Source organism: Molossus molossus, unplaced genomic scaffold (assembly GCF_014108415.1).
Source record: "Molossus molossus isolate mMolMol1 unplaced genomic scaffold, mMolMol1.p scaffold_m16_p_1, whole genome shotgun sequence".
In the NCBI taxonomy this organism is placed as follows: Eukaryota; Metazoa; Chordata; class Mammalia; order Chiroptera; family Molossidae; genus Molossus; species Molossus molossus.
In genome coordinates, this window is record NW_023425344.1 from 219,078,014 (window position 1) to 219,101,294 (window position 23,281).

At 40.8% G+C, this 23,281-nt stretch overlaps 1 protein-coding gene across 2 annotated transcripts; it reads left to right on the forward strand.

Moving 5' to 3' along the window:
- The first annotated feature begins 225 nt into the window (after positions 1–225).
- Positions 226–19,055, forward strand: CHURC1 (churchill domain containing 1). Of its 2 annotated transcripts, none has more exons than XM_036254990.1 (4): positions 226–324; positions 7,449–7,584; positions 9,969–10,039; positions 16,693–19,055. In XM_036254990.1, the coding sequence occupies exons 1-4, from the start codon at positions 286–288 to the stop codon at positions 16,783–16,785; spliced, it is 339 nt and encodes a 112-aa protein (XP_036110883.1). In that variant the 5' UTR covers positions 226–285; the 3' UTR covers positions 16,786–19,055. The 2 variants fall into 2 exon arrangements, with proteins under 2 accessions (XP_036110883.1, XP_036110873.1); XM_036254980.1 differs by lacking the exon at positions 226–324 and adding an exon at positions 5,545–5,744.
- The last annotated feature ends 4,226 nt before the right edge of the window (positions 19,056–23,281 follow it).

Sequence of the window (23,281 nt, forward strand, 5' to 3'; positions counted from 1 at the left end):
GCGCCTATTAGAACTTTGCTCAGTCCAAGATCCCTTTCCCGTTCCGCCACAAGGCGCTCTTTCTCTGGCAGGTTCAGAATTCCTACCGGTTGCTCACCGTTGTTACATAAGAGCCTTGGACGTTACCTAACAACAGTTGCTAAGGGACGGAGACTTTGATTCGGTGCCAAGACTAAAGACTACAGGGTCGAGTACTTAGGGCGCATGCGTCAACCTTCTGTTGGCTCTCGCGAGGTTTCGCCTTCCCGGAAGTACTGGAGTACCTTCTCTGCTCACGGCGTCGCAATGTGTGGGGACTGTGTGGAGAAGGAATATCCCAATCGGGTGAGCGAAGTGAACGCCGAGAACTTCCCGTTCCTGTGGCCCTTGCCAGGCCCCTGAGGCTTCTCATAGTCCCGGCCGGTCTTCCCCGTGGGACCGGGCGCGAGCCGGACTCAGCGGCTCTGCCCGTTCCAATGACATGGTAGCTGTATTTAGGCACTTGACAGCTGTGGCGGCCTGTAGCGGTCCTTTCCCTCCGGACCCCGCCCTCATGGCTGACACCAGCCGTCACCCCGCTTCTCTTTAGCTCTAGGGTTGTTATAACCCAGGAGATCGACCAAACTCAGACGCCGAGATGGGCTTTAATAAAAGGAGTTTATTAAGCTAAGTCCGCAGGCACCAGCAGTATGTCCCACACAGGAGTAACCGCGCCTGGGAGAGCTAAAATGGCTCCTTTTTATAGGATTTTGTAAGGGGGTTGCTACGTGTAACATGTTACAGAAGCGGAATTTAGCAGTTAGTTAATTACCTGTTACTCAGTTTCCCAGACATCTCAAAGGTCAAGATGTTTTCAATAGATTATCCCTGGTGCCGCCCAGGATTACTCAAAGGTTAGTTATTACCCCAGGGTTAGCAATTACTTAGGGATTAGTTAGTGAAGAATGTTCTTCAGTAAAAGGGTAAACTGACAACCCCTTTGGTTGTCGTGAAGGCCTCTGGGAATTTAGGTCAATGGCACTGAGTTATAACAGGGTCAGCAAAGGAAACCCCACCACCATCAACCCAGTCGACAACAGACACCCCCACCCCTACCTCTGGTCTCATCCTCGAGCTTGATTGGATGAAATTCCATTTTTCTTACTGAGTTCTAGATCTCGAATGGACCTCTGAGGTCATCTGTTTTAACCCAGTTTTGCAGATGAAGAAACTAATGCCCAGAAAGGGGAAATCATTTGTCCAAGTTCACACTGTAGTTAGTATGAGAGTCAACGCTAGAATTTAGGTTTCCTGGCAGTTACTTTCTTTCTTTTTTTTTAATCCTCACCCGAGGACATTTTTGCATTTTTTGTTCAGACAGAGCGGGAGAGAGAGAGAGAGAAACATCGACGTGAAGGGACACATCGAGTGGTTGCCACCCGCACGACCAACCAGGGCCGGGGACAAACTGCAACCGAGGTACACGCCCTTAGCGGGAACCGAACCCAGGTCTCTCTGTACCGCAGGTCGACGCTCTAACCGCTGAGCCAAACTGGCCAGGGCGGCAGTTACTTTCTTTTACATCTGTTCCTGTCAAGCTCAGGAGGTTGCAAAGCTTGTTTACTCTTATTAACTATTCAAGGTATACTTACTGAGCATTTATATATGTGTGGCTAGATTACAAAACGATGCCTGAGAATAAGAGACAGCTTAATTGTTGCCTAAGATCTTGCATTTTAGGGGAGTATGTGATTAACAAGAAATGAGTAGTACGGTCCATTAATGCTATTCGAGTTTAGAGAAAGGGGAGAGCAACAGGGGATAGTGCTGTTCTCCCCAAAGAAAGGGCTTAAGTTGGGACTTGAAAGTTGGTTGTGTCTGGGGTAGAAAAGAAGGAAAGGAGGAGCTGAGTGCTGGAGGAAAATCAAAAGAACAGTGATTCTTGTATTGGGTGGGAGGTAAAAATCTGTATAGTTTCTTCTGTCTCTTAGTCTTTTGGGAAGGATATATAACAACATGAAAACTCATATGGGACAACCTCTTTGAAAAGAGGTTTAGCATTATCAAGTAAAGTTAAAGATGTGCATACTGAATGACCCAGCAATTCCCATTCTAGAGAAAGAAATGCATGTGCATATGTTCCTGGAGACCTGTATAAGAATGTTTATAACAGCATTGTTTGTACTAGTGGACTGAAAAAGAATGACACAGTCATAGAATGGAACACCGTGAATGAATGAGTAATGAAAGTGAATGAATTGGAGCAGTGGTTCTGAACTAGGAGCAGTTTTGCCTCCCAGGGGGATATTTGGCAATATCTGGAGATGTTTTTGGTTGTCATATCTGGGAGTACTACTGCACCTAGTAGGTAGAGGCATTATGCTATACATTTACATTTCCCATACTTGACTGTGTTCTAGTTCATATATATCTATATGTAGATATAGATATATATTAAAGCTTAAAAAGAGACTTTTATGAATCCAGTAACAAACACTGCACATTACAGGGACCAAGAGGGAGATATATTGAAGAGATTAGGTTGGATTCTTAAGATTTGAGCTAATCACAAGACTTAAAAATTATATTGAGAAGTTCAGATTTTATACTTTAGGCATTGGGCAATCATTGAACAAAATTGAATAGGGAAATTCTTCTGAAATCTGTTATTTAGGAAAAGGAATCTTATGGCTTTATATTGAAATGATGGGATGGGGGAAATGTAAAAGGAGAGTCCCACAGAGCATTTGGGGAGCCATGACAACATTAGTGTAGGCATGAAATAATGAAGACCTCAATTCAAAAAAAGGATTAACAGGACAAACTATTTAACGTAGGATGGAAGAAGGAAAGAGCTATAGATGATGTCTGGGTTTTCAGTCTAGGCAACTGTGAAAATTAGAATTATCATTATCAAAATTGAGGATCAGATGGTCAGATTGTTTTTATCATTCAAGGTTGAGAATGTAAAATCCAAGCAGTCTAGTGAAAAAAGGGAAAGAATTGAAGTGATTACACCCTGACCAATTTGGCTAAGCCGTTAGAGCGTCAGCCCGCGGACCAAAGGGTCACAGATTCGATTCCCAGTCAAGGGCCCATATATAGGTTGTAGGTTCTATCTCAGGCCTCTGTAGGAGTCATGTGAAAGGTAACCAATTATGTGTCTCTCTCACATCGATGTTTCTTTCTCTCTCTCCCTCCCTTCTATTCTACCAAAAACTCAATGGAAAAATATCCTCGAGTGAGGATTAACAAAAAACAAAACAAAGAATTGAGGTGATTGGAAAACTAGGAAAGTGCCTTTTATAAGCATTTTTCTCCAATTTTATTATACTCTAAAATAAATAAAGGGCTGTTGTGAGGAAGAATTACACTTTTCTGTCGAAATTTCAGAAGGCAGATTTAGAAATAATTGATGGGTGGTGTTATGGGATTATAGGCTTTGAATCAGAATAAAAAACTTTAACAGACTTTCAGAAATGGACTAAGTAACCCTTAGAAGAATTGAACTGTCTTCTTGTTAAGTAGAGACTGACTATTTTTTGTTTTTCATCCTCACCCAAGGACATTTTTGCATTTATCTTCAGATAGAGTGGGAGGGAGAGAGGGAGGAAGAGAGAGAGAGAAACATTGATGTAGACACACATCGACTGGTTGCCACCCACACGACCCCAACCGGGGCCAGGGACAAACTGCAACCAAGGTACATGCCCTTAGCGGGAATCAAACCCGGGACTCTCTGGTCCACAGGCCAATGCTCTAACTGTTGAGCCAAACCAACCAGGGCCTAACTGACTATTTGAAATCTCAAGGATCCTTCCTTGAGATTTTATTGAATTGAGATTTATTTATGTATTTATTTATTTTGGTATGTGCCCCTAGTGGGAACCGAACCCAGGACTCTCTGGTTCGCAGGCAGACGCTCCAGCTGCTGAGCCAAACTGGCCAAGGCAAGTTGAGATATTTTTAAGGGCAGTAAGAGCAGCCACTGCTTGAGCTTAGCAAAGGAAAGAGCAATAAGATGGTGGTAGTAAGTATAGTCCACTCATTCAAATAATTTGGCAGAGAAAAATAATAGATTAGTATGCTGGGAAGTTCTAAGTGTAGAGTGGGTAGGTAATATCTAATTATCCTAAAAAAATTTTTCTTTATTGATTTTAGAGAGAGAGGAAAGAAGAGGGGGAGAGAGAGAGAGAAACATTGATGAGAGAGAACATCGATTGACCGCCTTCTGCATGACTCCCACTGGGGATTTGGCCCACAGCCTGGGCATATGCCCTGACCAGGAATCGAACCAGCGACCTCTTGGTGCATGGATTGACGCTCAACCACTGAGCCACACCGGCTGGACTAACTATTTACCTTTGTTTTCGTGAAGTTTTCTGGAGTTTTTTGATAGGTGTTTTTAACAGAGCTCTGGCCTACTTGCTTGTTGTGTTACACTGTGAACTTGAACTTAAGTCAGTGTTTCCTTAAGAGTTTACATTCTGCATACTTATAAGGTCCAATTACAGAAGTTAGGCCATATTGTATATAAGATGCCTGTGTTTATGGGTGCAATACTGTTCAGAGCTCTGTTTACTTGAAACTGGTATTTAGAGCTTTATTCTCTTAAGACTGTTTCTCATTCCTTAATTTCTTGGAGTCCTTGGCAGTTAGCTTTTATATATTCAAAGTAATCCTGATTCATATTCAATCAGGACTACCTGATTTAAAGACTTACCATAAAGCTGCAGTAATCAAGAGAGTGTGATATTAGTGTAAAGATACACATGGAAATCAAGGGAACAGAACAGTCAGAAGTAGCCCCACATATATGTGGTCATTTCAGTTTTCCACAAAGGTGCCAATGTTGTTCAATGTGGAAAGGATAGTCTTTTTAATGGATGTTGCTGGAACAACTGAATATCCATATGGAAATAAATGAAACTTGATTATTACTTCATATCATATAAAATTACTTCAATATGGATCATAAACCTAAACCAACAAGCTGAAACTATAAAATTTCTGGAAGAAAACAGGAAAGCCCTGGCCGGTTGCTCAGTGGTTGGAGCCTTGGCTTGTGGATCAAAGGGTTGAAGGTTTGATTCCTGGTGAAGGGTACTACCTGGGTTGCAGGTCTGATCCCTGGCCTCTGTCAGGGTCATGTGGGAGGCAACCAATCGGTGTGTCTCTCTCACAGTAATGTTTTTTTCTCTCTCTCTCTCCTCCTCCCCCTTCTCTTCCTCCTTTCCACTCTATCTAAAAATCAATGGAAAAAATATATCCTTGGGTGAAGATTAACTAAAAAAGGGGGGACACAAGACTTGAATAGATAGGTCACAAAAGAAGACATGAATAGGCGCCATGAAAAGATGTTCATCTTCATTAGTCATCAGGGAAATACAAATTACAGCTATAGTGAGATCCATTTTACATCATTAGAATGGCTAAAAAAAAAAAACCCTCACTTTTAATATCTAGTGTTGGTGAGAATGTGGAGCAACTGGAACTCACGCATTGCTGGTGGGAATAGAAAATGGAAAACGAAAACCATGTGGCAGTTTCTCATAATGTTTACATATATTATGTTTTTACTGTATGACAGCAATTCCACTTTTGTAATTCACCCAAGAGAAAGGTATGTGTCCACAGAAGACTTATACATGAATCTTCGCTGCTGCTTTATTCATAATAGCCGAAACCTGAAAAGAACCCAAATGTCTATCAACGGACAAATCCATGCAATGGTATACCACTTGGCAATAAAAAGCAACAGACTACCAATCCATATAACAGCAGAGGTGATTAACATGGACAGTATGCTGAGCCAAAGGAGTCGAATGCAAATGAGTATACTGTATGATTCTGTTCATATAAAATTTTCGGGCAGGCAAAACTAATCTTTAGAGATAACAAATGAGATTAGTGGGTGCCTGAGGTGAGAGAAGGGTTAGAGATAAACTGCAAAGCTTTAAGGAACTTCCTGGGAAGACAGAAATGTTTATATCTCGATTGGGGTAGTGTTTGCATTGGCATATATGTTTATTAGAAGTCATTTACCAATACCCTTACAATATGTAGATTTTATTATATGTAAGATACACCTTGTCATTTTTTCTTTAATCAAAGCAAAACACTTGTTCTTAATAACTGGAAATTTATACTTTAATCTCAAGGCTTCCCCACCCCCCTTTAGTAGTTAAGTCCATGTGTCTATAATTTAGTATCTTCAAACAATACTGATTTCCCCTTCATCAGAATTAATCTCTTCCTTAGTAAATAATACTGAGCCACTCAGAAGGGAGAGGTTAGTTGCAGGGAATCCAGGAAAGCTTCACTGTGACACCACTTCAGCTGGGCCTTAATTCCCCTGATGCTTCACTAGCTCTTTGAAGGCAAAAACATGTGACGTTCTCAAATTCTTCACTGTGTTTTGCACAGTATAAGGCACATAGCTACACTGGAGAAATGTTTATTTGAATGTTTTTAGTCACGTTAACTATTAAAAATGTTGATCAGAGTTGAAATTAAAGTAGATTATTTATCAAAAGACTTTTAGTTATGAACAATTATTAGTAAGCCTTTAGCAAAGACCTCGCTTGAGCCAGGAGCATGTATTGTTTAATTTCTTAGTGATGAAGCAAAACCCTTTCTTTTTGGATGCCATGGTGTCAGTCTGATGAATTGCAGAGTTCACCTTCTCTGCATGAATCACACATATCCTTAAGGACCGACAGCTATAGAGCTGAGAGTCTTCTTTGTTCATTTTATGGTATTTTTAAGGCTTCAGAAAATGCTCTTTCAACAATCAACTGAGCATAGCACTGTATAAGATTATTTTTATCGTTAGCTCAGTGTTTACATTTTGATTAAATTTTAATTCTAGTTTTATGAGATGATACCTCATCTAATATTGTTGGCTATTAGGTTTTTAAATTTTTTTCTTTTCGTATATTATGAAAGTTTCATTAAATTGTTTCTAAATATCGCCCTGGCCGGTTTGGCTCAGCGGTTAGAGCGTCCGCCTGCGGTCCGGAGAGACCCGGGTTTGGTTCCCGCTAAGGGCATGTACCTCAGTTGCAGTTTGTCCCCAGCCCTGGTTGGTCGTGCGGGTGGCAGCCACTCGATGTGTCCCTTTCACATCGATGTTTCCCTCTCTCTCTTTCTCTCCCTCCCACTCTGTCTGTACAAAAAATGGAAAAATGTCCTCGGATGAGGATTAAAAAAAAAAAAAAAAATTGTTTCTAAATATTCATTTGCATTTAGTTCTCTGAACCGTAGTTGCAGACCTCAGAGACTTACAGTTCTAACACCATTTCAGTTTTATTTGCCATGAATAGCACATCTAGAGGAAAGATAATTCATTTAAAAAATTGGTGTTGCCTTCAAGCAAGTAAATTTTGCCATGTTCTTTTTTTTGCCTTTAGATATTTTAAATCTATTGATCAGTTTCACCAAGGATTTTGAAATATACAAACATTAAATTACTATTTTTAATATTTTAGGGTAACATCTGCCTGGAGAATGGATCTTTCTTGCTGAACTTTACAGGCTGTGCAGTGTGCGGTAAGCGGGATTTTATGCTGATCACAAACAAATCTTTGAAAGAGGAAGATGGAGAAGAAATAGTTACCTATGATCGTAAGTAGACCTTTTCTTTTCACACAGGTCTGTTAGCAGGTATTGAATTTTGGAAGTTAATATGTTATGCAAAGTATGATGAGGCCTGTTTTAATATCGTATTATTGCACATAGTTACTAGTTAGGTTTTTTTTTTTATCCTCACCCAAGGACATTTTTCCACTTTTTGTTCAGATAGAGTGGCAGGGAGAGAGAGGAAGAGAGAGAGAGAGAAACATCGATGTGAAAGGAACACATCGAGTGGCTGCCACCCGTACGACCAGCCAGGGCCGGGGACAAACCACAACCGAGGTACGCGCCCTTAGTGGGAACCGCACCCGGGTCTCTCTGGACCACAGGCCGACGCTCTAACTGCTGAGCCAAACTGACCAGGACTAGTTAGTTAAGTTTTTAAGAGAAGATTATAAAACCTCATTTATCTAGCATCAGATAGTCTACTTAAATGACTTTTGGAGATAACTGAAGTTTATGATTCAGGCACCATTTTTGGTTTTGTTTCTATTTATTTATTTATTTTTGTTGTTGTTCATCTTCACCTGAGGATATTTTTCTCCACTGATTTTAGATAGAGTGGAAGGGAGGGAGGAAAAGAGAGAGAGAGGAATGTTGATGTGAGAGAGACACATCGATTGGTTGCCTCCCACATGACCCTGACCTGGGCTGGGGAATCAAATCTGCAACTGAGGTACGTGCCCTTGCTCAGGAATCAACTCCAAGACCCTTTGGTCTAAGGGCTGATGCTCTAACCGCTGAGCAAAACTGGCCAGGGCTGTTTTTGTTTATTTTTAAAGCCTTTATGCCTTCTGAAACAAGACATAGAGACTTTTTTTAACCTTAGGGTCATCCATGTGAGTTTTCATTTTCTACTATAATATAATACAGTGATGTCCTCCCACAGCTATTACATTGTATAGGACTGTTTGCCCCTACTTTTTTTTTTTTTTATCCTACTCGACATTTTTCCATTTTTTGTTCAGGTAGAGTGGGAGGGAGATAGAGGAAGAGAGAGAGAGAGAGAGAGAGAGAGAGAGAGAGAGAAACATCGATGTGAAAGGGACACACAGAGTGGCTGCCACCCGCACGACCAACCAGGGCCAGGGACAAACTGCAACCGAGGTACTCGCCCTTAGAGGGAACTGAACCTGGGTCTCTCTGGACAGCAGGCCGACGCTCTAACCGCTGAGCCAAACCGGCCAGAGCTGTTTGCCCCTACTTTTAATGTCCCTGAGTGCTATGCTTTTTTTTCAGTCTTGTTTCTGGTTTCATAGCTTTTTTTTTTGTCTTCTATCTCACTGGTGTTCCTTTTGCTGCTGTAAATATGCTACCTTTATATGCTGTTCCACCTCCTCAATACTGGGAAGCCAAACAAATACACTGTGTGTAATAAAATAAATCAATTCTGAGATTGGCACTATGAAGTTCTATGAATAAATTAAGTATATGTACACTTTTGTGCCCAGATATTGTGACAAGTAGTTAAACTGTTCACATATCCTTTTGGCTTATCTCTTGGTTCTTTGATATGTTCTGAACATGTAAGGAGTAAGTGCATAAATAATAATATTTTGCAAGAGGGGTATGAAAAACACTAAGCCTTTAGAATAGAGTCAGACTATCAAAAAAAAAAAAAACGTTCTATATTAGAAGAATCTTTTTCTTTCTTTTAAATATAACCCTTGAAACTCAATTTCATTCCAGGTAGTAAGTCATAGTGGTTGAGAGCAAGGGTTCTGGAGCCAGAATGCCTGGGTTTCAATTCTGATTCCAACACTTCCTAACTCGTAGTCTTCCTAGTTACGTAACCACAGTACGCATTTGTTTCCTTGTCCCTAAAAATTGTATCTACCTCTTTGGGTTTTTGAGAAGATTAAGTGAATAAACAGATTAAAAAAATATTTTTAAAAGTATCTGACACACTGTAAACACTCAATAAATCATAGTTATTATTATCATATTGTTTTTACTAAAGTGTTTTGTTACCATTAAATTCACTTTAATGTCTAGCATTGGTTGTTTATTTATGATTGGTTGTAGTAGCATAGTTTCTATCGTTCCTGAGAATCGAAACTTTTACATAGTTAGATAGGTCTAGCTAGTTTAAAAAACACCGTTACATACCTGTTAATTGATTACCTTAGAGAGCGCTCGGTGGGGATTAACATATGCACATTGAGTGTCTGAATTTAGGCCTTTAATTATGTGGTGTTGCTATGTCACAGATTCTGGATTTCTTATCAAGGTAGATGTTATAATGGGTTTCCTCTGTGTTAAATATGGCAGTTAAGATTCTTTTGAAGCAATATCATTGCTGAGACTAAAAATTTTACTGTCTTAAAACACCTTCCATGACTTAATTATTTAAATCTCTCTCTTTGTTTCGGCAGATCTGTGTAAGAATTGTCATCACGTAGTAGCCAGGCATGAATATACATTCAGTATCATGGATGAATTTCAGGTAAATTAAAATAAATATGAGTATGTTATTGGTGGGGGGGAATAATAAAAGTACCCTTGAAAATCTAGATACAGTTTTCATAAATGAAGTACTAGCGAATTTTTGTTTGTTTGTTTTTACCCCCCTTAGGGTATTTTTTCCATTGATTTTTAGAGAGAGTAGAGGGAGGAAGGGAGAGGGGGAGAGGAAAGAGAAAAAGAGAGAGAGACATCAGTGTGAGAGAGACATAGCAATTGGTTGCTTCCCGCACGACCCTGACTTGGGCCTGGGATAGAACCTGTAATCCAGGTACTTGCCCTTGACCGAGAATCGAACCTGTGACCCTTCGGTGCAAGGGCTGACCCTCTAACCACTGAGCCACACTGGCCAGAGCAAAGCACTAGTAAATATTAAAGGAGACCATCCCTCTCTTCTACCTGTATAAGTTGAGAGAGAAACTTTTTATGTGGGTGAATCTGCTCAAATCTGTCTTCACAAGAATCAGAAATCAAGAGTGTGCCTTACAAGTGATTTCTCAGTCCTGTCACTTTTGTTTATGAAGAGCAGCACATAACTTCTTATGAGATTACTATTGTTCCTCCTTTTCCTCGATCTATTTATTTGATTGCACAATTATTGGCTTTAAGTGATGGCTTATCTACTGCCATCATACTTGTTGGGCATGGAAATTGTGATGAGGAGGTTATCTTTTGTTTTCCCTAATAACATGTAGAGTTGAACAATTCTTTAGTCTCAATTGCAGAAAGACATTCGAATATTATTTGTTAAGTAAAATAACAAAATGGATGTATCAAGGTTAGAGGAGAGAGGCTGAACCACTATAAGGATAGAGAATAGGGATTTATTATAAGGATTAGTCCTTAGACAATTGTGAGAGCATATGAAGAACACAACAGTCTCGTGTAGGCCTGAAGAAGGTCTAATGGTCGGGAAGAAAAGCTGGATAAGGTGGGAGAGCCAAGGACACACCTTAATCACGAGGACACATTGCAGCCTGAGTCTGCCCCTCCCAACCTCCATTCTCTGTCTTTTTAAAAAATACATGTTTTTATTGATTTTTTAGAGAGAGAGGAAGGGAGAGAGAAAAACATTAATATGAGAGAGAAATATCAATTGGCTGCCTCCTGCACATCCCCTACTGGGGATTGAGCCTACAACCCAGGCATGTGTCCTGACCAGGAATCGAACGAGGACCTCTCAGTCCACGGGAGGATGCTCAATCCACTTAGCCACACTGGCCAGGCTCCCTGCCTCCATTTTCAAGCCTTCAGCTTGAGTTACTTATTTAGTTTGAACTAAATGTTCATCCATGGTATATAAATATTAGGTTAGAGCTTTTGATAGGCAAAGCATTTTTTTTTAAGTCCTTCAGATTTGTATAGTACTATAATTAGGCAAAATAAAGTCGTTCATAACAGAATCTTATAAAATAGCATAACCACTCTTGCTCATTCTTATTTTAGTGTGGAAGAAAGCACTTAGTTACCTATCATAATCTTTTCTAATATGTTGTGCTTAATCAAAATAGCATCTTGACCATATCTCCTCAGTGTCCAGAGATTATGCCTCAAAAAGAAATTTTTTTTAAAAATCCTCACATGAGGATATATTTTTTCCATTTATCTTCAGGTAGAGTGGGAGAAAGAGAGGGAGAGAGGAGAGAGAAACATTGATGTGAGAGAGACACATCAACTGGTTGTCTGCTGGACAACTCCAGCCATGGCTGCAGTTCGAACAGCAACCAAGGTTTGTACCCGTGACTGGAATTGAACCCATGGCTCTTTGGCCTTCAAGTCGATGCTCTAACCCCTGAGCAAAACTGGCCAGGGCTCAAAAAATATTTATATGATATATGTAACCTAGGCCAAAATCTTGATCTCGGTGAAATGAGTAGTGGCTAAATAGGGTAATGAGCATGTCACGGGCTTAAAGGAGCAGCTCTGTCCTTTCATGGGAGGAAAGGAATGCTTATAGCTAGTTTCCAGAAGCTCCTGAAGGTCCTGTGAGCTTTAAAGTCCCTAAATGGATATTGAGATTGCTTGTTTATGCCCTAATTGAGCCATTGTATAATACTGCCATGACATCAAAGTCTAGCTGATTTTCCTTTATGACTGACCACAACTATTTTCAGAGCTGCCTCAGAAATGACTGTGATGGGAAGAAGACTGTAAAGGAAGGTGGTTTGTATGTCCAGATAGTGTGAAATTCTCTTGAAAACAAATCTCTTAAACTGGGCTCTCTACTTCGGTGTTCTCTCTCCCAGCATTCACTTTCCCTCTCTCATATGATGAATTCTGCCATCAGATTATTTTTCTTAAAATGATGCTTTCAGACTACCTCATTGGCCTTTCCATAGCACACCTTTAGGTAATATCCAAAGTCCTCATTCCAGAATTCTCATGGGCTGCCGCTCCACTCTCCCTTGTTCCCACTCCCCATGTACTCCCCATGTAGCACTGGCCTCACACTTCCCTCCTTCCCTCCTGCTTCAGAGGGAGTTTCACTTCTCCTGGATGCTTACCGCTGCTGCGTTTCCTCTGAATCTCCAGCTCCCTGCTCTCTGTCATCCTTTCTCTCTCCATGGGAGTTAAAATTTTACATTCAATATACTCTGTTCTTCTTCATTTGTGAAAAATGAATTAAACTCTTTATTTCACTTATCTACCTCTTTGATTCAGCCTCTCATCATCTCTGTCCTTCCTTTTGCTTTTTTACTTGAATAGCTTTTTATCCTGTTTCTCTTATTTCTCTATGTTCCTTTTAACCACTTACAAACTGGTTTTCATTTTTACTTTTCTAAAATTATTCTCTCATAGGTTTTCTATAATGGTTCTTACCTCTTTTAACATCTCTTCTGAATCTGGTTTTGTTAACCAATGTTGTCTTTTTAATGCATTTTTTTCCCCTTGTGGTCTGTAGTACTAGACGTTTTTTCTTTTTAAGTCATTTGACTGCTCATTTGCTTTTTGTCTGGTTTTCTTTCCTATTTTCCCCTAAGCTTTGGTGTCTGGCCTAGAACTTTTGGTATACTCCCTCGAATAGTGAGCACATGCACACTCAGCCTCAGTTAAAGCCTATCAGGAATCTTCCAGCTCTCCTCGAAGCCTAGCATCCCGCCTGCCCTCTTTTCTTCCTTTGTTTCTCTTGCTTATTTTTGGCTCCATTGCACACCTGTGTCAAGGACCATGCCCCCTCACTCTGAGTCACTGCAGCAGCCCCAGAATGTAGTTCTGCACTAGGCCCTCAGTTAATCTTCCTTAAGCACATCACCCCGTCTCTCCTCTGCTGCTCCACAGGCATTCACCTGCTCTTTTCCACATCCCTGTCCTCGTTCAGGCTTTTTCCTTGACTTGTCGCTTTCTCTACCTGCCATCTTACCTCTTTCAAGCTGAGCTTAATTTTTATCTCCTTGATAGTTTAGCCCATACTCCCTTCTCCCTTTTCTGAGCATATCTTGTACCTCCAGCAGGCCCTGGCTTCTGTGAAGAGCTACTTGGGAACATCTGTCTCAGCCTGATGACCACAGGAAGTCTTCATTCTCAGCTGCTGTGACTTACTTTCTCTTCCCCACCCTATTCCAGCCTCATCTTATTCTAGCAGTAGTTCAGGTTCAAAGTGGAATTTCCACCATTGATAATGTTGTGTTTTAAATGTCTTATGGGAATTTTAAACATAATTAAAAATAGGCAGACTAGTGTATTAACCTCCACTACCCAGCCTCAGTTTATTTGTACCTCACCATTCCGTGTCTCCCCACAGGATTGTTTTGAAACAAATTCCAAACATATCACTACTTCTGTAAATATTTCAGTATGTATTCCTAAAAGATAAGGATTCTTTTTATAAACTACCTCTGTTAAGTAAGATTTTCTGATGGCAAGAATAGAGGGGAAAGTAGAGACAGTACAGTGTTTAAATGGAAACTACATTATAAATGATTACAGATATTCTTTATTTTTTATATCACCCTAAAGGCCTTTAAAATGACTATGTGTTTGCCCCAGGAAACAAGAGGGGATCTCTGAGACTGCTTTCTGTCCCTCTGTGGACAGAGACGGAGAGGACTTGGGGTCAGAATGAACAGACAGTGATGGAGGAAGAGGGCCACGGTTCTCTCAGAATAAAACAAAGGATCTGGTCTTACCCAAAGGAGATTCTACCCACTCCGCCCTTCCTTCTAAATCTGTGCCATGTGGAGCCTTTGAGGGTCTCCATGAGCGACTGGTAGGGGGCTGGGGGCATAGTTTTGGTAAAAGGTTTCCTAACCCACCATATTCCTGGCAGCACACGGAGATATGTTTCTGGCATTCCAAGGTAGAATTCTAGACATTTTTCCCACAGAAGTGCTGCTGTATGTGGTTAGATTCTATAGAACTTGTATGATAAAAATTAAAAAAAGACTCCCTGGATGGTTTGGCTCAGCAGTTAGAGTGTCGGCCTGTGGACCAGAGTCACGGGTTTGATTCCAGTCAAGGGCACCTACCCCGGTGCTGTACGATTCCCCAGGCCTGGTCAGGGACGTGCAGGAGGCACCAGTCAGTGTGTCTCTCTCACATCAATGTTTTTTTTTTTTCTCTCTCTCCCTCCCTCCTTCCCACTCTGTCTGGAAATCAATGGAAAAATATCCTTGGTTGTTTATTTAAAAAAAAAAAAAAGGCTCCCTGGATTTTCCTGGGAACGTAACTGTCGGGTACAACTACTTCTGTGGGAAACTGCTTTTGAATTCCTAGCGGTTGACCTTCAATGAAATTTGAAATACAGACTACCTGTAAATTAAAGATTACAGGTGTAATCAGTCTTACTGATTTAATAATCTTTCCAGATTATACTACATGTTAGGTTTTTCTTCTCCCAAGTTAGGTTGTAAGTGTAAGGGTCAGACCTTGTCCTGGCCTTCTCCCCAGTCGGCCAGTGTACCTAGCACGGTGCAGAGTATTTAGACACTTAATAAAAACTTGTCAATGGACAGATTGGTTAAAAACTCAGATATTGGCCTAGCTTCACACATTTTCCCATTTTGACTTTATTTCTTTTTTCTTCTTCATTTCCAGTGATTGATTGACATCCTACTAGTAATGCCTGATGGGTAAAAGCAGAAGTGTTTGAGAATAGTAAAAGACCTCGGAGAGAGCGGATTTTTTTTTAAATTCATGAGACTTGCATTTGTTTGCCAAAGTGTAGCCTCTCTTTATTTCTACTGTGTGTGTACCTGTAGACTTTAAAATTAAATGTGGTCTTTAAGAAACAATCTTTCCACTGCCACAACTAAGCTCCCCTGTTGAACTCACTAGAAGAAAATGGAAAGGCAGTTGCCTGGTTCCTAGTCTTTGTACTGTAGTCATTGTTGATCTCTCTGAGCCTCTCTCTAGTGACTCATTAAACACAAACTGCTTTGACTTGTCAATTTCCAGACAGCTAGCAATCTCAATGTCAGGTGCAGAAATACTAATAGATTTGACATACATGTTTGTTTTCCTAAAGAAGGTAAAAGGGCCCGCCCAGTGTGCCTTAGTGGTTGAGTGTCGACCCATGCACCAAGAGGTCTCCAGTTTGAATCCTGGTCAGGGCACATGCCCAGGTTGTGGGCCCAATCCCTGGTGGGAGGCGTATAGGAGGAGGCGGCCAATCGATGTTCTCTCTCATTGATGTTTCTGTCTCTCTCCCTCTCTCTAAAAGCAATAAAAAAATAAAAATAAAAATAAGGTAAAAGATTTTTAAGAAAAAGGTTTAAAATAAATGTTTTTATAGTTTATGACCAAGTTAAATATTCTAGAAAGGAACCTCTATAAGAACAGGACTTTGCCCTAAGGATTTTTACTTAAAATAAAATCCCTTCTGTTACCCGTTTGAACAGTGGCTAAAAGAAATATAAAACTCCTTAAATAGATCAAATTTCAGACAACTAGCTATCTAAATATGAGGCATGCTTGACATACTAGTGTATTTAACATAATTTTTTTATTTTCTTGGGGTAGGTAAAATAGCCTTTTTGGGTTTGGAAATGTTCTCTCCTTTTTGTTGTTTCAAAAAATCATTTCTGTTGCATATTAGTGCTAAATATCCTAGAAAGGAATAGCTCTAAGATCAGGAATTTGTCCTTAGGGACTTACACTCAAATTGGTCTCAAAAAAAAAATTTTTTTTAAATTGATTTTAGAGACCGAGGAAGGGAGAGGGAGAAAGATAGAAACATCGATGAGAGAGAACATCAATCGGCCACCTCCTGCATGCCCCCCACTGGGGATTTGGCCCACAACCTGGGCATGTGCCCTGACTGGGAACCGAACCAGTGACTTCCTGAGGCATGAGTCAGTGCTCAACCACTGAGCCACACTGGCTGGGCTCAAGTTGCTTTTATTACTTCAGATAGCACTAAGTCCATTATGTGTGTTTTTTAAGTCCAAGAAATGGCCATGCATTCCCAAGATGATATTTTTGTATACTTAGTAAATAGAGCATCAGCATATATTCAGTTTATATAAACAAAAGGCTCTGGAATACACAGAATAAATCTTTGGCATTGCTATAGGTATTGAAATTGTTCTAATATACAGAAAGAATGTCCATGACAATGTGAACAGTTTTACCTCAGTAAGTTAGGAAGCCTCTTCCTCCCTGTTCCACACGGTAATTATGAACTTTCTCTTGTTCTAGGAGTACACCATGCTGTGTTTGTTATGTGGCAAAGCTGAAGATACTATCAGTATTCTTCCTGATGACCCTCGACAGATGACTCTGTTATTCTAAGGATCCTTCTACAGGTCTATTGTAACTAGGTTGTGTTGGTTTACAATCCTGCAAGCCTGATGATTTGTCTAACTTAGTTTATAATGGAAATTATTTGCTTATTTTTTTCTGCTTAGACTTACCTATTCTTTGAAAGAAAAGAAGTAATCTGGGGGATCACTGTTCTCTAGAGCTGAGCTTTTCTGCTAGAGTTCCTGGTTCACATTGGTGCAGCCGGAATGAAGCATCCTTGTTAGTATTATGTGGCTAAAAAATAACTAGGATAGGAGCTCCTAGTGCCCAGATCTTGGTTCTAGTAAAAGGAACCAGGACTCCTTGGAGTAATGACTTACTCTAGAACTGGGGCTATAAATGTACAAGATGGGCTTGGAGCATCTTGTGCCACAAAAAAGAAAGTGCTCAGAAAAAAACCACAGTGGTTGGGTATGTCAGAAGGACCGAAGAGCCGACTGAAGGAGCTCCCAGTGACCAAAGCTGGAACAGTTTGAATAAAAAATTAAGTAGTATTGGATTATAACCCAAACTATAAAATGAGTATTCATGAGTCCATCCTGATATAAATAAATGATTGAATAAATAAATACATAAATTAGAATAGGCAAATCTCCCATGCAAAAGATTTGTAAATAATGTATGTAGATACTCCCCACTCCTTAAATGTCAGTGTGGTGGTGACTTCCTTCCAGAGTATGGTTTAGAAAGGGGGTACAGACGCTAGTCAGGATCAAGTTAACATCATCGGTGATAGGCCATGTGATAACATGTGTCCTTGATAGGATGTGATGAAAGTGGCACTTGACCTTTATAGTGTTCTTTCAGTCTAGTCATGAAAAATACATCAGACAAATCCCAATTAAGGGACATTCTACAAAATACCTGACCAGTTCTCCTTAGAACTGACAGGTCATCAAAGACAAGGAAGTCTTACAGCCAAAAAGAACCTAAGGAGACATGACTACTCAATATAATGTGGTATTCGGAATGGGATCTTGCACCAGAAAAAGGACATTTGGTGAAAACTGGGGAAACATGGATAAAGTGTGAACTTTAGTCAATATAAATAAATAGAGTGGTTTCAGTTCTCCAAAGGGATCATAGACTGTCTTACCTTGCACAGTGAAATAACACTGACTGGGTGTCATAAACCCTGGCATTTAGGCCTCTCTGCCATTTGGTAGCAGTATAACCATTAAACAAAGTATTACTCTGGACTTTATTGTCCTCTTTTTAAAAATTGGGTGAATGAGAATTGATATTATACTTCCTTTGTAGTACTGTTGAGAGATCCAAATGAATAATGAATGTAAAATGCTTTGGAAGACATAGAAAGTACTAGATACAATGAAATGACTTCAGTTAGTTCTTCTCATTGTGAGACCAAACTTATAACAGTCAGGCATTAGAAACAAAATCATTTCCTCTTCAGATCTAAGAGACTTGGGCATTCTGAAGTAAGGCTTTGCTTATAAGAAAAAAAGGTGAGCAAAATGTTCATTATTGATACCAGGGAAGAGCTTTGTTGTATAACAGGAATAATAATGACTGAGGTTTATTGTGTACTTACTTTGTGCCAGGGTCTTTTTAAGCATTATTTAATCTTCATTCACAACTGCATGAGTTAGGCACTATTATTATTATTCTGATTTTAGAGCCAAAGAAACTAAGGCACTAGAAGTTAAGTAGCTTACTTAGGGTCACAAGTTAGTACAGTGACTCCCTCTCAACGAGAGTGTTCAGCACACACGACGAATAGTGTCTGGCTAGGTCAGGAAGAAGTTGAGAGCATCAGTGACTGCCCTTTGAGAAATCCAGCCATGTCAGACCAAGACTTACTATTTGGAAAAGTTAAATCAGCTGCTCCTTAGGAATCAGTTGTTTTATTCCTGGAAAATGTTTCCCACTTATTGCAAATCTATATCTGACCTGCTAAGGAAATCATTTGGTGAAATGAATCCAGAAAGCCAAGAAAATGCTTCATCACTTTAAATAGCAGCACTAAGCCCGTTATAGCCTCTAAATTGTCCCTTCTTGGAGTTTGAATGCTTCCAACTTAGTCATTTGGATCAAGAGTACAGTTTCATATGCCCCTACTAATATCTTCATCTACTGCAGAATGTATAATTATTATCTATTTTGAACTATTTATACTACAAAAATTTAAAACAAGTTCCTATCCATATATGTTGTTATTATTTTACCAACATTGTGCTATGTTTTATGATACTTTCTTTTTTCATCTTCTAGAGTTTTTCTCAATTAAAACCTTTTGAACCCAGTTCTCCTGAGTCTATTTTTCTGTTTAAATATAGAGGAACTAGACAAAAAGCATCAGTCGTTTTTACCTTCCTACCCTGAGATACAAGAAGGAGAAGACTTCACCTATGGGTATAATTGGGGACCTGGGCTTGTCCTGCCATCTCATCCTTTCTCTACTTGCTCCACGAGGTGCAGATCTGGGTCTACCTACTTCAGATCTTGAGTTCAAAGCCCAAGCATGTTTGTTGTGTTTTAGCTAACTCAGTCTTTCTCAAATGGTTCTGGGCTCTCCCGGTACTAATTAATTAACATATGATATAGTCTGGGCATAACCAGATATGGATTGTTACTTGTAAGTTATCACTAAAAAGTACACGTGCTCTATTGCCTTGGCCGGTGGGGCTCAGTTAGTTGGTGTTGCCCTGTGCACCAAGAGGTTGCTGGTTTGATTCAAGTCAGGGCACAAGCCCAGGTTGTGGGCCCGATCCCCAGTGTGGGGTATGCAGGAGGTGGCCAGTCAATGTTCTTTCTCATCAATGTTTTTTTATCTCTCCCTCCTTCTCCCTTCCTCTCTCTCTAAAATCAATAACGAAAAAAAAACTGTTTTTTAAAAGTAGATGTTCACTGTTCTTTATTTCAGTGTATCAAGAATCCTTTCAGTTTTGTTCTTTTGTGGACAAGGTTAAGTTATTAACCTTACTTTGAGGCTCTAAGTTTTCAAATGTGTATTTCTTGACTGTGGTACAAGTCTCTATTGCGAGACACACCATGGCTGGGAGAAAGGAACTCGAGGGACCTGGGTCTAGAAATAGCTTTGCCACCTGCTCATGGTGGGAAGGAATCAAGCAAGTCGCTTGTTTTATCTGTACCTCAATTTCCTCAATGGAAAAATAGAAGTAATCATGCCTCCTTTGTGGAGTTTTTAAATCAAACGATGTAAGTGAAAGGTTTTAGGTTGTACAGTGTGGTGCATAGGCAGCTGTCAATTGTGTTTTTGAAGAAAGTGAGAGAGAAGGAGGCAGTGTGATCATGGGTAAGAGTAGGGGCTTTGGAGTCAGGCCGACCTGGGTTTAATGTTCAGTTCTGCTACTCATAGCCCTTTGTCCTGGGCAGGTGTCTTACTCAATTACCTTCTCTATATTTATTTATTGTACTTACTTTATTTTTATTGTTGACACCATTAATTACCTTCTCTTTAAACAGAGATAAAAATTCTTCACAGGGTCAGTATGAAGATTAACTAAACCTATTTAAAGTACCTAGCGTAACCCTGGATGCGTGGCTCAGTTGAGCATCATCCTGTGCATCAGAAGGTCGGGAGTTCCATTCCTGGTCAGGGCACTATCCGAGTTGCAGGTTAAATCCCCTGATCAGGATGTCAGTAGTAAGGAACTGATCAATGTATGTCTCTCACATCAGTGTTTCTCTTTCTCTCCCTTTATTTATTTGTTTGTTTGTTTGTTTGTTTATTTATTTATTTATTTATTTATTTATTTATTTATTTTTATCCTCACCTGAGGACATTTTTGCATTTATCTTCAGATGAGTGGGAGGGAGAGAGGAAGGAAGAGAGAGAGAAACATCGATGTGAGAGAGACACATCGACTGGCTGCCACCCACACAACCCCAACTGGGCCGGGAACAAACTGCAACCCAGGTACGTGCCCTTAGCGGGAACCAAACCCAGGACTCTCTTGTCCACGGGCCGACGCTCTAACCGCTGAGCCAAACCAGCCAGGGCTCCCTTCCTCGCTTTTTTAAAAAAAGAAAAATTGCCCTGGCCGGTTTGGCTCAGTGATTAGAGCGTTGGCCCATGGATCAAAGAGTTGCGGGTTCGATATTCTGGTCAAGGACACGTACCTCTGTTGCAGTTTGGTCCCTGGCCCTCCCTGGTCAGGGTCCTGCGGGAGGCAATCAATGTTTTTTTCTCATATCGATGTTCTCTCACTCCCTCTCTCTCTCTTTCCACCCATTCTCTCTGAAGATAAATGGGGGGGGGGGTCAATAAATAAAGTACTTAGCACAGTATATGAGTATACTAAATGGCAGTTTGGATGATGGTTGTGATGGTAATTATAAGAAATCACCAAATGAGCCCTGGCTGGTTTGGCTCAGTGGTTGGAGCATCGGCCTGTGGACCTCAGGGTCTCAGGTTCGATTCCTGGTCAAGGGCACATACCTGGGTTGCTGTTCGCTCCCCAGCCCTGGTCAGGGCGGTGCAGGAGGCAATCAGTCAATGTATCTCTCTCACATTGATGTTTTTCTCATTCTCTCCCGTCACCCACCCTCCCTCCAACTCTCTCTAAAAAGAAATCAGTGGAGAAAAATATCCTTGGGTGAGGATTAATAAAAAAGAGAGAGAGAGAGAGAGAGAGAAATCACCAGATATGAAATCACCAGTTCAAGTTTGGCTGTTTCTTAAACTAAGGACAAATAGCTGTAGGAACATAGTCATGGAAATAACCACCAGTTTCAGTCTGTATCTTGGTCCTCAAAAATCACTTTTTCCATGTTATATTAATATTTTTTAATAGCTCTCAGAGAAGTAATTGTCTCTGTCCCTCCTCTAAATCAAGTAGCATTACCTCAACACTTCTGGGAAAGCTTATTTATGAGACTTCTCCCTACTTCCTGAGCGCCCCTAGGGAAATTTGATTAAAATATTTTGTTGATCTAGGAAAATGGGTGATTATATAGTAAGCTTCGCTTTGTGTGTTTATGACCATGAACTGATACTTCTGAGTATGTAAAGGGTGACAAACAAGATGAGGAATTAAGGGGGGAAAACAACAATGTCTCATTTCTCTTCATTTTAACAAGAGTGCAACTAAAGATTTCGTAAAACAAAGTGTCCTTGGCCCTGGCCGGTTTGGCTCAGCGGTTAGAGCGTCGGCCTGCGGTCCGGAGAGACCCGGGTTCGGTTCCCGCTAAGGGCACGTACCTCGGTTGCAGTTTGTCCCCGGCCCTGGTTGGTCGTGCGGGTGGCAGCCACTCGATGTGTTCCTTTCACATCGATGTTTCTCTCTCTCTCTCTCTTCCTCTCTCTCCCTCCCACTCTATCTGTACAAAAAAAATGGAAAGGTATCCTCGGGTGAGGATAAAAAAAAACAAAGTGTCCTTGTAAAAACAAGTTCCTCTAGTCCTGCCTTCCCTGTTCCTTCCTGAGCCAAACTGGTCAGATCCCTTCTGAAGCAAACAGCCTTTCCCCTGCAAAAATGAGGAGCCCTCTTCGCACCATTAGGGTCCTTTCTGACTCTGCAAAATCCCAATTCCCATTCCTTTGGGATCTCTCATTCTTTCAGCGTGAGCCTCGTGGGCCAGACCCAGCACATCGTGCTGTCATGTCAGGCCCCAAATTGCCTGTGGATAATGCCAACATCCAGGAGAGCTGACTCTTACTGGATGTAACTATAGGCTTTAGCACTATCAAGATGATGAACAAATCATTCTAGCATCCAACATAAATTCTATATTTCATTTCTTCAGGGAAGCAATTTGTCTCTCCAGTTATTGCTCTAAAATCAGTGCTGCCCCCAGAACCCACACCCCCATGTTGGCTTTATGAGCGTGAATCTTGAAAGGCTTGAGTTTTCAAGAGTCAAGGGCAACCTTAATGTAGCAGGAGACCCCACAGAAGGGTGCCTGGGGATTCCTGTTATAATGCTCAGTTACCCTTTTGAAATAAAGCACCATCGCTGACATCACTTTAGTTGAAGGTCAGACAGTGAGGGTCCTTAACCTCTGTTCCACACTTGCTTTTCAGATGATACAAGTGCTTAGAAAATCGGTATGGGAACATCACAGGAGAAGTATTCCCCCTCAGCTTTGGGGTTCTCAAGCAGTGTTCAGTTTGGAGAACTGTCCCTTCAGAGCTTCAATAAACAGAAGTGAAATACTCCATCTTAGCAGTCAAAGAAGGAAAGGTGAAATGAGAAGTTTCCAGGGAGAGGTTTGTGGGGCAAAGTGACAGGGCATTGGCCTTTCGGCAGGTGTCTTTGCCAGAACATGCCGGGACCTGGCGGCGGCGGCGGTGTTCTTGGAGCATGCCTGGACTAGAGGAGGAATCGGCACCGTCCTCACAAAGCCATTTCAGCAGAACTCCGGTCACAGAGAACAGCTCTCACGCTGGCAGGCTGGCAGTCAGACAGTGGAGAGAGGCCCTCGCCCATCCCCACCCTCGGAAGAAAAAAAGTGAAACCAATTGTTCGTGTCTAAACCAGTTCGTCTTGTGCCCAACTTG